This window comes from Lutjanus erythropterus, chromosome 17, assembly GCF_056507025.1.
Source record: "Lutjanus erythropterus isolate fLutEry1 chromosome 17, fLutEry1.hap2, whole genome shotgun sequence".
Classification (NCBI taxonomy): Eukaryota; Metazoa; Chordata; class Actinopteri; order Lutjaniformes; family Lutjanidae; genus Lutjanus; species Lutjanus erythropterus.
The window spans coordinates 949,596-964,824 of NC_139333.1; the positions used below are offsets into that span (position 1 = coordinate 949,596).

General features: G+C 41.9%; 1 protein-coding gene across 1 annotated transcript in view; it reads right to left on the minus strand.

Moving 5' to 3' along the window:
• Positions 1 to 6,694: 6,694 nt before the first annotated feature.
• ankfn1a (ankyrin repeat and fibronectin type III domain containing 1a) overlaps positions 6,695 to 15,229 on the minus strand; it is a 108,284-nt gene continuing 99,749 nt past the window's right edge. The window contains exons 23-25 of the mRNA XM_084741421.1: positions 8,891 to 9,113; positions 8,615 to 8,807; positions 6,695 to 7,655 (exon numbers count right to left, since the gene is read on the minus strand). Of these exons, the coding sequence (XP_084597547.1) occupies positions 6,866 to 7,655; positions 8,615 to 8,807; positions 8,891 to 9,113 (1,206 nt within the window). The 3' untranslated portion in view covers positions 6,695 to 6,865. The remainder of the gene's footprint in view (positions 7,656 to 8,614; positions 8,808 to 8,890; positions 9,114 to 15,229) is intronic.

Here is a 15,229-nt window from a genome sequence, read left to right on the forward strand (position 1 = left end):
CCAGCGATGAAAACAGACTCACAGACACGACGGGGAAACTTCCACAGAAACTAAAAACAGATTAAAGTCTGATTTTCTTCAGAATATCTGTGAGATGCTGCAGCTGGAGATCAGCAGAGGCTGAAGTGACTCCGTCCAAACCTGAACTTCATCACACAGCGAAGACGGCCTCGCCTCCACGTTTGGATCACTCGAGAGTTAGACGAGTCAGGAGCTGTGAGCTTGACAAACCTGAGGGTACAGAGGTTCTCACAGCACGTTTCTGTTAGAATCCAGGTTATCATGAAGGATTTTCTTTCAGATCACTTCGTATCTGCAGCATCTGTATGAAAGACAAACTCAGGTTTAAGTGCACAACATCCACATGAGACAAAGTTTATTTCAGCTGATAAAATACATCATTCATGTGAGTTCAGAAGTTGCAAAATGCATGAAAACACTGGAGCCGATCTTTTTTTTTTAACGCAGTCCATAAAAAAAAACATTTGTATCGTCCTTTTGCTGCAAATAAATAAAGTCAGCAGTTAAAGTGGGCTCATGACGCCGATCAGGATCAAAGATGGTGATTCAGAAATATACAGACGGACAGAAGCTGGTCGGTGTTTGAAGAGTCACTCCAACATGAAACATCCTGAAACACTGAGTCACACGACGCTCTGACGCCCTGAGCCTCACAAACACCTGACCGAGGCTTCAGGTACATCATCTTTACCTACATTTCAAAATAAAAGCCTTCGTCACATAAACAGACTGGACTGGAGTCTGGAGCTCCCGAGGAGGAGCGTTAACGCCGGGTTCAGACTACACAACGTGTCGACAGGTCCTGCTGCGACTCGACCGAGAGGACGGTGAGTCGAGTCTAATATTAACATCGTTAGTAAGCTAATGTTTAGCTAACATTAGCTTAACAGCTACATAATCAATGAAGCTGGAAACTCGCTGTTACATTATGACTCCTTCAGGACCTTCAGACCTGCAGCGTCACTTCCTGTCCACTATGATTCCCCACACAGCACCAACTATTTTTGTTCTCAACGCGACCCGACGCCGTACGTCTGCTGCCCCCGGGGCAATAATCGGGCTGATATCCTGTAGTCTGAACCCGGCACTGGACCGAAAGCTAAACCTCAACTCAAAGAAAAATTTTAAACGTGACCTGCTGATCAGAGATCAAAGTAACAGTAAACATTGATTTTGGCTCGAGTCTTAAAGGAAAGGTTCATCCGTCCGTCTTTACTTTGTGTCTCTGGCCGTCGGTTCTGTTGGTTCTGACGCTGGACTCAACAATAATATCTGAGGTTTGGGGAATTTGGTGACGTCGCTGAACATCCAGGTACGCAGAAGTCAAAGTCGTGTTCCTGTATGCTGAGTTAAAAAAAAAAATATTTACAGCAAAATAAAAACTAATCTAAAAAGCACACGACCTCTGATCCTCTTCATATTTATTCAGGATGCGGAGATCTGTGCAGCGGTTAAATTCAGGAAGATAAAACTGCTGAGAACAAGTTCTCCAGGTGGCACAGCGTTCTGAAAACCTGCTGAAAAATGTCCCACAAACCAAAATCTCATTTGTCCAACAGCTCATTATCCCTAAAACAGACGTCCACTGCACCAAAGACCCACTGCTCTGATAATACCTGCAAGGTAAAACTCAAGCAACGTATTTAACGTACGTAACTTAACTGATATAACGAACCACTTATTTTAGTCCACAACATGATCTTGTCCTGAACCGAACCAAATTGTTAATCATGTTTTTACCACGATGATGACGAAGGTCACCTGACACCTGCAAGTCAAAATACACATTAAAGGAAACGACCTTCGGAGCAATGGGCGTTTGTTTTTGGTCCAGTGGGACATTTTTCTGAACCGTCTCCGTGATCCTGCAGCTCGTGTGACAGCAGACGTTATTTTCTGATTCGTTACTTGAAATAAATATTGATTTATTTGAGTCACACATTTAATTCAAATATTAATCCAGAATCTTTGAATCAGTGTTGAAAATAAATCAACCACAGATTCAAAATCTAAATTATGTTAATTTATTGCTTGTAAAACCTGCGATCCCTCCACATAAACTGGTTTATATTATTTATTCTTTATAGTCCTGGTTTGTTTCCAGCTGTGGTTTTTCTTCAGTTCAGCCTAAAACTCTGGATCAGGTATCAGTGACTCTGTGCGCCAATCTGATACCACGTAATTTATTAATCTATTAACCCTGCTGGGTTAATTAGTATTGGTATCTGAAAATGTTACTGGAATGTCTCTATTGGAATTGTCTGACCGCTCATGTTCACGTTCAGTCATAATCAATAAAACTTTGGTTATATAATATAATGTAATTTTTACACTTTTAATGATAAATTTTAACAGAAAATTTAACATCTTGGCGAACTCTCTTTCTGACAGCGAGGTGTTCAGATGGACGTCAGTCTCATGTCTGTGTGTTGAGTACAGTTTACAAAACTTAGCTTAGCTTAGCATTAAGTCTGGATGCTTTTTGTTAGCCCAACTAAAACCACAAATTAGCATGTTTACCTTTTTGTTTTGTGAACAGATTAAACAAACGAGATGCATCATGTTAATTAGAGGTGTTAGGATCATTCTGATGATGACGCCAGTGTCAGAAACGCCTCAGATAAAGACTTTACCTGATACCATGTAATCTATTACTTTCTTCTTTTGGTAATAACAATAATAATAATAAACTTTATTTAGACAGCACTTTTCTTAACAAAGTTACATCACAGAGAAAGAACAATAAAAAACAGCTCAGAACATCTCTGTGGTGTTAGTAAGACTGTTCCGATACCCAAATCTGAGCCGATGATAACAATCATATCACACCTGTACCGACTTATCGGATCAATACTATTGGCTAAAATCAAAGTTCAGCCATTGGAATCAGCTTCAGGAGGGAATGTATCTCTAAATATTAGCACGTGTATTTTTTAATTTTGCAGAGACTCCCCCCGCTTTCAGTCTTTATGCTAAGCTAGGCTAATAACCTCCTGACTTTAGCTTCATACTTAATTAAAATCTTTTAACTCTATTCAAAAAAGCAAATAAACATATTTTTTATCCAACTATAACTTGGAGCGACTGCAGCACAGACGCGTTGTCGTGGTATAATTAGTGCACGTCAGGTTATGAAGCTTCGTAAATCTGTGCTACACATTCAAAGAAGGACAAAACCTGTAATTTAATACTTTATATCTTTATCATCAACACTTTCAGAGGACAGTAAACGGACCTTTTTACAGTCAATGATAGAAGCTGCCACAGTTAATGCCCAATTGCATCAAATACGCTCAACAAAAACGTAAACGCAACAACTTGTTTTTGTTCCCATGTTTCATTAGTGGAAGTCAAAGATCTCATTTCTCTCAAATTTTGTTCACAAACACAAAAATATTAAGATTCATGTTAGCGAGCACTTCTGCAGGATTATTACACAGGTGTGTTACGACTGATATAACAACGGTGTATAAGTTTAATTCATTTTGCAGCCCTACCCAGGATACTGTGCCCCCCTTACGGTGGCTTTGAGCCGCCCTCCAGTCTGAACTAACTGATCATGCCTACACCCAACCAACCAATCAGAGGGCGGGTCATGACTTTGCCCTCCTGTAGCTCCATGTGAAATGTAATAAATGTGTTTTTTCAAGATCAAACGTCACATTTTTGTGTGACGTGCAATGATCATCTCAATTAGAGGCGGGGCAATAACTGATTTTTAACAAATTTGCAAACAAAAATTGAGAGAAATAAATCTTAAGGAACGTAAGATCTTTGACTTTGACGTGTGAAAAATGGACGCGAAAAACAAAAGTGTTGCATTTATATTTTGGTCGAGCGTGTATTTAATTAGCTTTTATTCCATAATTGCTATGTGCAAACATTAAAACGCACTTTTAAAATAGCGTGCATACATACGAGGAACCTGTTCAAACAGCTCTCAGACTCACTGACAGGAGTTTTACGTCTTTTCTGTAGAACACAAAGGGTTTTTGGTGCACGTAAGAAAAAAAAAATAAATCAAACAGAACGTAAAACACACCAGCAGCCTGTGAGGAAACACTGCAGGAACTGTGGATGAAGCCGAACAGAAAGTCAACACAGCAGCACAACACAAACACCGTCAGGTCCGAGGGGCAAAGTGCAGACTGCCCCCCCCCCCCCCACCCCCCAACCCTGATCCCCACCTGACCTAAAACCCCCCTGACCCCTGACATCGTCATGCTGAACCAGGAGGAGGCACAAACTGGACACAAAACTTCAGTCCAGAAAAAAACTGACAGCTACAAACTACTTCATGCCAACAAAATACAGCTCCGACTAACATTTCATCTTTAATCCGAGACTATAAAAATACTTCATGTTTTAAGGTTCTAGTGGTCTGAGTTCAGTGACTGAGGCGGGTCACGTGTTTGAGACTCGAGGGAATCATATATACATTTATATATATAATATAATCTTTTTCTTTAAACAGAAACAGTTCAGATTATTTTAAGTGTGGTTCTGTGAGGTTCTTCTCCAGTCAGCGTGGTACCTTCAGTAGATGGAGGTACGTTTGGAGAAGCCGGTGGAGGAAGCAAAGCAACGTAACGCTGTGGACAGGCTCAGCAACGAAACAAAAATCAGCATCAGTTTAAATGTATGACATATTTAGAATATTTTCACAGCTTTACTTTGCTGTCAGTCAGACTTTCCTGATCACTCTTTATAAACCAACCAAACTCCATTCATAAAATCAGTAATTTTACCTCATAGAAAACAGTGGAGTTGTTCGTCTGTTTTGATTGGTTAGTTTGTTTCTGTTATTTTGTGACGTTGGTGAATCTAAACTAACATTTTAAAATACAGATGTCACAAAATAGCACAAGTCTGTTATCATTAATTATTATTTGCAGCCGCTGACTGTATTTTGTTTTAAAAAATTAAAATTCCTGATTTTGCCAGTGGAGTTTGGTTGGTTTGTAAAGAGTGATATTTATCTTGTGATGTTTAGAGAAAAGTCTTCATGTTTAGAGAAAGTCATTATATTAATAGTTCAGATTCACTGAAGTCTGACACAAAAACACTAACAGATGGAGGCAGCAGCTCCTGTGTTCTGTGAGCTAAAACGACTGATTTTGTGAATGGAGTTTGGTTGGTTTGTAGAGAGTGAGATTTGTCGGTGGTTCTACTGTCGGTAACACGCTGACTGAGGAGAAGGGCCTCGTACAAACACACTTCAGATAATCTGAACTGTCCCTTTAAACTGACCACAGGTTCATTCGACCACATTAAGACCCAATAGGAGCAGCTCAGAGTAACACTGACTGAAGGACGGGATTCAATCGTCACAGGAGACCAAACGCAAACAGACCAAACTGTACATTCACTTCAAGTAGAGCAGAATCCATGCAAAAAAAATAATTCAATTAAAGTTTGAGAGAATTTAACTAAACGGGGGGAAAAAAGGTTTGAATTTCCTCCACAATCGATCGAACCACCTTCTTCTTTGAATCTTTATTTTTTGGTTGACGTTCAGTCAAAGTGTGCAAACTTCCTGGCGGCAGAAGCCTGGTTTGTTGTTGCATTGATTAATTTTTCTTTGTAACAGTCGATGCCATGGGTTCTGAGGCGTGGCGTGGAGTTGAACCAGCAACTTTTAGTTTTAGTTTACAATCTCGGGAGAGGTCTGAGGGCTGCTCGTCGTCACGCGGCCGACCAGTCGTCACTGTGGTAGAGAGACACAGACAGGGACAGAGAGAGAGAGAGAGAGGACAGAGGACAGTGGTGAGGTTGTATCTGAGCTACAACTATTTCTCTTTTCACTGAAGACTTTTTTTTTTAAATTTCTCGTCCACAGCTGATGGAGACTCAAGAAGACGAGCCACCGTCCAGTTTTAAACACCGAGGCTGTGATGCACATTTGAATTAACAACATATTAAAACTTTTTTTTTTAATCAGTGTCTAGGCTACATGTTTTACAGTTGGATGTAAGAATCTCTTTGCACCGTAAAAATAGTTGAAACGACTCAAAAGTTTGAGGCAACATGCTGCAGATTTTTTTCTTTTTGAGTTGAGCCAAAGTCAAAGAAAAAGTTTTCCCAGCTACTAATCTTTAGTTGAGATAATTTACTTTTCTTCTTTAGATAAATCTTTGACTTTTAGAAACTCAAAACTGTATTTCAGAAACCGTTCACATGAGCTGTGAACCTGATTCGTCTTTATTTTGAACGGTTTCAACTGAAAATATAAAGTTTTAATCATTCATTTTCACGTCGATTAATTTACTCTCTATGATTTTTAAATACAATGTCTCCCTTTTCAGAACTCAAAGGTTCAAATTCATGTAAAGAAGAAGTTAATTATCTCAACAAAAGAGCTGCTAAACATTTTTCAAAACTTACACTCAAAAATCGAAAGCTGAATGTTACCTTGAAATTTTGAGGCATCTAAACTTTTTCACAGACCAACAACAACGATAATACAAGTTCAAAATACTAATAAAGTAACTGTTACTCATTTCTATGTAGTTTTTTTTTCCCAAAGTGACAGGGAGCCTGTGGAGAGGAGCTAAAGGGCCGCATGCAGCTCCGGAGCTGCGGGTTGCAGAACACTGTGATCTACAGAGAAAAGTTTTGGGCAGAATTACTGAAATCAAAGACATCGTCAACAGAGGGCGCTGCAGGATGCACAACAACCTCAAGAATATGACACGCCCACTTTGGTTCAGAAGAAAAAACTAAACCTTTGTTTTCAAGTTCCACACCAGTTTGTTTTTGGTGGAACAGAACGGTTCAGAACACGGTGCAGGAACCAGAACTTGTTGGTGAACCGACCTGCTGCCTCCTCAGCTGCCGTCCGTCTCTACAGCGTGCTGCTCAGTATCTCTGACACCTGCGCGTTCGTTTGGTCGTCTGAGTCTACTTCCTGGGTGGCGGCTCCCTCTGGCTCCTCCCCCTCCACCTGAGCCACGACCACCGACACGCCCGCGGCCTTCACCTCCTCCTCCTCCGCCGTGTCTCCCCCCTGCTCCTCCTCCCAGCCCCTCCTCTCGTGGCCCGGCGACAGCTCCTTGCAGGGCTCCACAAAGATCCTGCGGACGTGGGGCCGCGGCTCCCGCTGTCGGCCCTTGCGACTCTCCAGGACGCAGGAGGCGTGGCTGACATAGGTGGGGAGGTCCCCGGGCAGGGGCAGATCGGGGTCCGGCTGCTTGGTGTAGACGCCCTCAGATAAAGACCCCGTGTGACTCTCCCCGCTGTGGCCCCTGAGCCAGCGCTGGGGCCCGCTGAAGTACTGGCCCCGGTGACTCCTGGAGAGCAGTTTGCGTTTGGCGGGGGGGTTGGCGAGGGCCCTCAGAGGAGCCACGCCCTCCTTGGAGAGTGAGAGGCCCTCCAGAGTCTTGGTGGTGTCGGACAGCGCCGGGGACAGCGGGAGGGACAGGGGGAGGTCTTTGGAGAATCTCGGGGACAGAGGGAGGGACGGAGACGTGGGAAGGGTCCTGGACAGGGAGGGGGAGCGAGGCAGACCGGACGGAGACAGAGGAAAGTCTTTGGATAGAGACGGGGAGTGGGGGAGGAGAGGTGAGGACAGGGGAGCGTCTTTAGATTTAGGATCCAGGTGGAGTGGGAGGTCTTTGGGCGGACAGACGCTGTACCTGAGAGACGAGACGGAAGGACCAGTTAGATTAACAGAGACACCAACATGGACACAGTGGAGGACATTAATGACCTGAGATCAAACACATTTATACTTTCTGGGTCGTGTCTCTTTACTTTCTGTAGTTACAGTTACTCTGGTAAAAGTAGAAGTACTCATTCAACCTGTTTACTGCAGTAAAAGTGAAAAAGTTCAGGCTCTGAAATGTCCTCAAAGTATAAAAATAAAAAGTCGTCCTCCCTCTGTTATGTCTTGTTATAATGATTTCATTCTGTCACACGTCATGTTTCTGTTGTTACGTCTTTGACATCATTTGTTATCTTGTTACATTTTTACATTTTTTTAAAATCTTGTTTCATCTTTTTGACTTGTTACATTTTGTTATATTTTGTCTTTCACATCATTTTTTGTATTGTTGTTCTTGTTATGTCTGTTTTGTCTTCTTGTTATCTTGTTTTCTTGTTTGTTACATCTGTTTTGTCTCGTCCCGTCTGTCCTGTCTGATGTCCTCTGATGGATCCTCCAGTCAGTCGTCTTTTCTGTGTCTTATTGTTTCGTCCATTCAGGTTGAAATCAGTCTTGATGTTTGAAAGCGGCGCACAATGATGCAAAATAACAATAATCAATAATTCACCTCAGAGTCATTCAAACTAAAGTAACGAGTCTGTTTCGAAAATGTGAGAAAGTTCAGATATTTGAGTTCAGATGTCAGAAAAATAAAGTACAGATACCTGAAAACTCTACTTCAGTACAAATACTTTGTTACTTCTGTAACATCTTGACATGTTGTCAAAGTAACCAGTTGTGTGTAAACAGGATGCTGACTGCAGTTCACAAGACTCGTCTGAAAGTTGCATGAAGAACTTTTAATTAAAATGAATTAAACTAATTCTTCTGTAAGTCAGCGTACAGTGGTGGGACTGGATGGACGGGACGCTATCAAGACGAACTGATCACCTGAGCTCGTGGATCTGAAGCACGTCCGGGGCGCTGCCACCCAGCGAGTGCACGGCCTGCTGGGAAAGATCCTGGGGCGGAGAATAGAGCAGGTCCAGCTCGCGGGGACTCAGGGCGTCGCTGGAGTCGTAGTCGCTGTCTGTAGGCAGAAAAACCTCCGAGGACCCGTCTTCATCTGAACCGAGCAGAGAGTCTGTGGGACAGAGAGCGTCAGGGCGAATCAGAATCAGGGTGAAGAATTTAAAATTTAAATTTAATTCCTGTCTGCTGACTCACCGCTGACGGCTTTCCTCCGGCGGAGTTCAGGTGAGGGGGACGGTGTGGGCAGGTAGTCCATGGTGGAGGAGGTGGAGTCAGTCTTCTGCTGGCCAGAGTCGCTGTCCGGAGCGCTGGCGTCCACCAGGCAGGTGATGGGCACGCCGCCGCGAGGCTGCTTGTAGCGAGCGTACTGCAGGGCGTCTGTGATCCAACGGAGGTCACGACGCATCTCGTCCAGTTGCTACAGGAAGACAGACGGAAAGACAAAGACAAAATGCTGTGTTTAGCATTTAAAAACGAGGACAGTTAAAGTTCAGCTACTTTTCTTCATTTTGTTTAAATTTTGATTTGAATCATAAATCACACAAAGTCTGTGTCTGTTTCTACGCAGACGATGCTTTGTTCTATTTATCTGTTGGTTCTCAAAGATCATGCAGGTAAAGAGTGAGTCAGAGAGTCACCGCCGTTTACAGCAGAGATGAAACCATCATTTGGAAATGAGGAAAATGAATCACACTGGTCGTCTGTTAACGGGTCCCAAGGTTTTATAAAATCTCCTCATGGAGCCGTTAAGGTGCATCTCACTGTTTCAAGGCATTTTTTCAAGCAAATATCACAAAAATGATCACTGTGAGGATTTATTTTCTATTAAAGAAATGTTCGAATGTTTAGTTTTTGAAAAGACGGATCAACTTTTTCTTCTGTTCGGGTCATTTTGCACACTTTAATTTAAGGCCACATGTTGGTACCATGATAATAATGCTGTGCTTCTGTTTGTATTTAAGCCATTTTTAAATTTAAATTAAAGACTTTTCAGTCAAACAAAAAATGTAGTGTTATTATTTTCAACAATATTTCAAATTCAACATTTTTCAACAACAAGCCACAAAGAAAAAACAAATAAAAATAAAAAACTCAAACAACAAAGTAAGAGAAAAAAGAAAAAAAACAAAAAGGATAATAATGAAAAAAAGAAATGTACCATGCACTTTATTTCTCCGCTTAAAATAATAATGACAACACAGAAAGATGATTAACGCCCCGCCCTCTCAGATCTTCTGTATTTGGTTTGTTCTTTGCACTTAAGAGCAGAAACCACACAATCTGTCATGTTATTGATGAAAAAATGAAAATATATTTGGTTATAAAATGAAATTTGGTCCAGTTCATGCAAAGTTAAAGACTGTAGTAGTAGCAGTATTGGACGGGCTCTTGCACCCCAGCGCCGGTCGTGGCTCCGCTGCTGGATGCCGACTGCCCTGAATATTTACCCTCCTTGGACACTGCAGGTGTCTGATGTGGTTTCCTGTCTCCACTAGGTGGCGCTATGACTACGACTCCTGACTGTCCTGTAGATGCGTTCAGAGTGGAACTTTTATCACACATGTGATGTTTGGTGCAGATCGAATCATTTAAAGCAAAGTTAGAACAATTTTGTGTTTCATGACGAGACATCAGAACTCGACGCCACGCCATGGCCACACCCCTCAACGAGAGCTAAATCTTTTAATAACTTTTCTTCAAAAAGTAGTTTAGATGGGACGACGATTTTGAAGTCAGACTGATAAATTCTGTAGGAGTTCGTTAAAATACGACACGTGGAAAACGCCAAAAATTGTGATTCAAAATGGCCGACTTCCTGTTGGGTTTAGGTGATGGGTCCAAGAGACTTTTTTGTGCGTCTGGATATGATGAATGAGCGTGCTGATTTTCATGCATGTTGGTGCCGCGGGGGCGTGTAAATTTTCACCATGACTGATGTGTGCAGTTTCTGAGTTTGTTTAAGCCCCGAAAAATGTGATTCATTAGGAAGAATAATTTAAATAAATAACTAAATCAATATATAAAATAATAATAATATTATTAATAATAATAATGATAATAGTGATAGCTTTAGTTTCGACAGGGTCCTCGCACCGACCTCAGGAGGACCCTGATAAAATTAAACAAGTGACCACGAAGCAGACAGAACCAGGAACATCTTTTTAATGACAACGTCGAGGTTCTGGAGTAGTTTAGACAATTAAAAGAGAATAAAAGGTGTCATAAGTGTGTGTGTGTGTGTGTGTGTGTGTGTGTGTGTGTTTCTGTGTGCGCGTGCTTTTGAAGGGAATGAAGCGTGACAAAACGTTAAGCAGCAATTAGCCGACTGTCTGACAGAAAGCAGGAGTGCCAGACACACACACACACACACACACACACACACACACACACACACACACACACACACACACACACACACAGCGGGGAGACTGACAGCAGCGATGACTCGGCTGGAAAGAATGCCGAGGCTGTGATGGCAGAGCGCGAGTCTGCCGAGAGAAAAACATGAAGGAGATTCCTGCTCGTCCCACAGAGGGAGGCTGGACGTCTCCGCTGTCTGTTTACCAACAACAAGATTTAATCATCTTTTATTCTTCCATACATTCAATTAAACCAACTTCAAGTTTAAGTTTGGTGAGTTTTCATCAAGTCTCCTGTGTCTTCTTGTCTCTGGATTTATTTGTGTATTTCTGAAACTGTTAAATGGAACATATGACTTCTGTCATCATCTACATGGCGAAGGGGGACAAGAGACGAAGGTCCAACAGTCAAACAAACGTTTTATCTCAAATCACACTGAGTGAGAAAGAAGAAACATCACTGATGAAAGTTATTAGAGTGAAACATCAGTGTGTGGATGTTACATCTCTGGCACTTTGTCCTCAGGAAGTTATGATCGCAACAATTCACGCAAATCCAACCAAACCCTGCGAGAGCTGAGCATCACCGCAACTTTGTCCAAAATATGACCAATCATCGTGCAAACATCACACAAGTACGTGTCAATGAACCAACTCAACGTTTTGTTTTATTCTTCACTTCTTTTTATCAGAGGCACTGAAAAGAACTCACTGAAGTAACGTTGTGCTTCCAGCTGCACCTCTTCTTATTTTTCTACAAATAAACAGATTTTATTTGGAAATGCTGCCATACAATTATTGTCAGTTGATTCACAGAGTTCGTCTAAAGGTTGGCCGACAATCTTTGGACTTCAGTTTGGACTTCGGAGCTGTGGACAAACAGGTAAGATGAAGAATCACACGACTGTAGAGTCGCTCAGAATCACAAGAATTCGTTTTCTCGCCTCAAAAAAATAAGTTCTTTGTTTTGTCTTTTTGCTCGATGTGATCTTTCCATGACACCTGATGGTCAATCATCAAACCCGAGTGTTTATATGGAAACACCTGCTTCATTTTGTCATTATGGATAACAATAAGAACTTTTTGAGTTTGTGTTTATCTCAAGTGTCACTGAACAAAGATATTAGAACGGTATCATCAGAACGGGGCTCTTTCATCGGCGTGACGTTTATCTAAATGTTTAGGAACGATATGAACCAGAGCGGCTCCGGCGTCTTCTGGACCTCAACCCTGCAGATTAAAGGGACAAAACTTTTCCGGCGATAAGAACTGGAATTCTTAGAAACACAAACATACATGACATAAACATAAATGTTCCTCACATGAACATTTCTAGAACAGTGTTGAAACTGACGCGATGTTTGCTCCACAGAGGCCGCCATGTTGAACCGCCATGTTCTGTCCAGAACAGAGAAACCAAACCTTTGCTCGAGATACAGACCTTGATGTTTTGTTTTGAGTTTCATGGACACCAGAGGTTCTCCTAAACCAGCAGTCTGCAACCTTTATGATCAAAAAAGACGCTTTTTTTGAAGAAAAAATAAATCTGTCTGGACTCACAACTATTAAATTCTCTCTTTTCCCTGAAAACTTTGATTTGATTTGACATCAACAGCTGATGGAGACTCGAGAGGAGAAGGTACGGAGCTGCAGACGGAGGCTGTGACGCACATTTTAGCTGAAACTTTTCTTTTTTTTATTTGAATAGGCTGCATGTTTTTACAGTTCAGTCAACAGATTTCTGAGTTCTGAAATAAACTTTAAAAAACTTTGCCGGTCTGTAATCTTATAACATTTTTTACCCTCATTCACTTTCACTTGAACTGCTGATTTTTTTAAATACAATCTTTTAAGGGTTTTCAAAACTCAAAGGTTAAAGTTCATCTAGAGAAGAAAAGTAAATTATGTCAAGAAAAGATGTGAAGTTGGTAAAACTTTTTCAGAGTTTGAGTTTGGCTCAAAACTCAAAAATCTGTTGCAGTGTGTTGCCTTGAAATTTCAAGAAAGTTAAAACGAGCCACTGGGGAGGAGCTAAAGAGCCGCAGGTTCCAGACCGCCGTCCTGAACGTTGTCCACGATGTTATTAAGAACTGATGTGATCAGAGTGGTGTGTTCTGACATCATCAGCCTATCAGCAGGAGTCGCCGTGGTCACCATGTAGGAGTCAGTGACCACGTAAGCTGGTTATGCAGCTTTCAAACACGGAGGCGTCAGAAATGGAAATCCGTCATCTCGAAACAACCGTCACAGTGCAGGACTCGTCAGTTTATTTCAGTGGTCGTCCACGGCTGAGACACGTCTGTAGAAATCTGACTGGCATCATATTTCAAACCACCTGATTTCAAGACTTTTTAAAATAAATCTGAATACGATAAAAACGATGGTACTCTCAGACTGTTCTCCAGGGTTCCCAACAGGGTTCCACGTGTGTATTTAATAAGTTAGGACATTGTTACGTGAATGTTTCAGGATGTTGACAGTTCACCAGCTCAGCTGAACACGTTCAACAGGAAGAAGCAGAAACTCAACAAACAAACAAAGTGGATCTTTGTCTCAAATGTTTCCAGACTGAGGAGGTTTCATGGCGAGCGCGCCGTCCTGCTGCCTTCGCAGGAAAATTAACTGTGGTGGACGCAGAGACGTTGATCTGCGGCCGCGATGCGACGCTCTGAATATGATATGAGGAACTTTCCAGAGCGGAGGAGCATCTGCTGCTGATCAGAGAGAGACAGCAGCTTCACAGCCTCGAGATTTAAGACAAAGTGAGACACACAGAACACGTCTGCAGCTACAGCAGCTCGCTGTGCTCAGTGTCACACTGTGTGTGTGTGTGTCTGTGTGTGTGTGTGTGTGTGTGTGTGTGTGTGTCATGGATACTGCATCAGTTCCCGACAGCAATCACTTGACCTGACGCCAACATAGGAAACCTTTTCCAAGGATTCCACTCAGAACCTTTCAGGTGGTTTTAACTGGGACGGTTCTTTTATATTCTGAGGTTTTTATGTAGAACCAAATTACTTTAGTGAGTTCTTGTCAGTGCCTGTGATGAAACAGTGAATAATAAACAGAACATTGAGTTGCTTCGTTGAGACGTACAGGTGATTGATCAATCACATGATGATTGATCAATCGCATGATGACTGATGTTCAGAGAAACTGACTGATGGATCACAGTGGGATCAGGCTCCATACTAAAAACAATAAAGTTTATCAGTTTGAACATTAAATATCTTGTGTGTGTGTGTGTCTGTGTGTGTGTGTGTGTGTGTGTGTGTGTGTGTGTGTATTTGTGTGTGTGTCTCTCTGTCTGTCTGTGTCCGTGTCTGTGTGTGTGTGAGTGTGTATTTGTGTGTGTGTCTCTCTGTCTGTCTGTGTCCGTGTCTGTGTGTGTGTGTGTGTGTCTGTGTCTGTGTCTCTCTCTCTGTGTGTGTGTGTGTGTGTGTGTGTGTGTGTGTGTGTGTGTGTGTCTCTGTGTGTGTGTGTGTGTGTGTGTGTGTGTGTGTGTGTGTGTGTGCGCGCAGACGTTCCTACAGACTGAGACTTTCCTCCATCAACATGTGGTGAGTCTAAACAAACTGTCCAATTAGACGGCATCACGTCATCTTCACACTAACCCACTTTCACTGCAACACACACACACACACACACACACACACACACACACACACACACACACACACACACACACACTCACACACACACGCGCGCGCGCGCTGTCAAGACCTCCCAGACTACACATGCTGAGTGTGTGTGTGTGTTTATTGTACTTGTATCTCTGTGAGGACCAGTTTGAGGTCAGGATGACATAAAAAAATACATTAAATCTTAAAAAATTCTTTATAAAGTGAGAGGACGCTTTTATTTTGGACAGTGAGGACATTTTCATAAAGTGAGAAAGTTTTTGGGAAGAAGAATTTTTGTGAAAAGTGAGGATGTTTTATTTTTAAGAGAGGACATTTTTGGAAGGCGCTGATATTTGAAGTTAGACACGAGGAGTGAGGACATTTTGTAAAGAAGGGAAAGTGAAGACATTTTCATAAAGTCTGTCAGGTGGAGAATTTTTTGCAAACTGGGGACATTTCATCAAAGTGGACACATTTAATGTTTTAGACCTCAGAGTGAGAACATGTTGAAAAATGTCAAATGACATTTTTGGAAAACGGAGACATTTTTG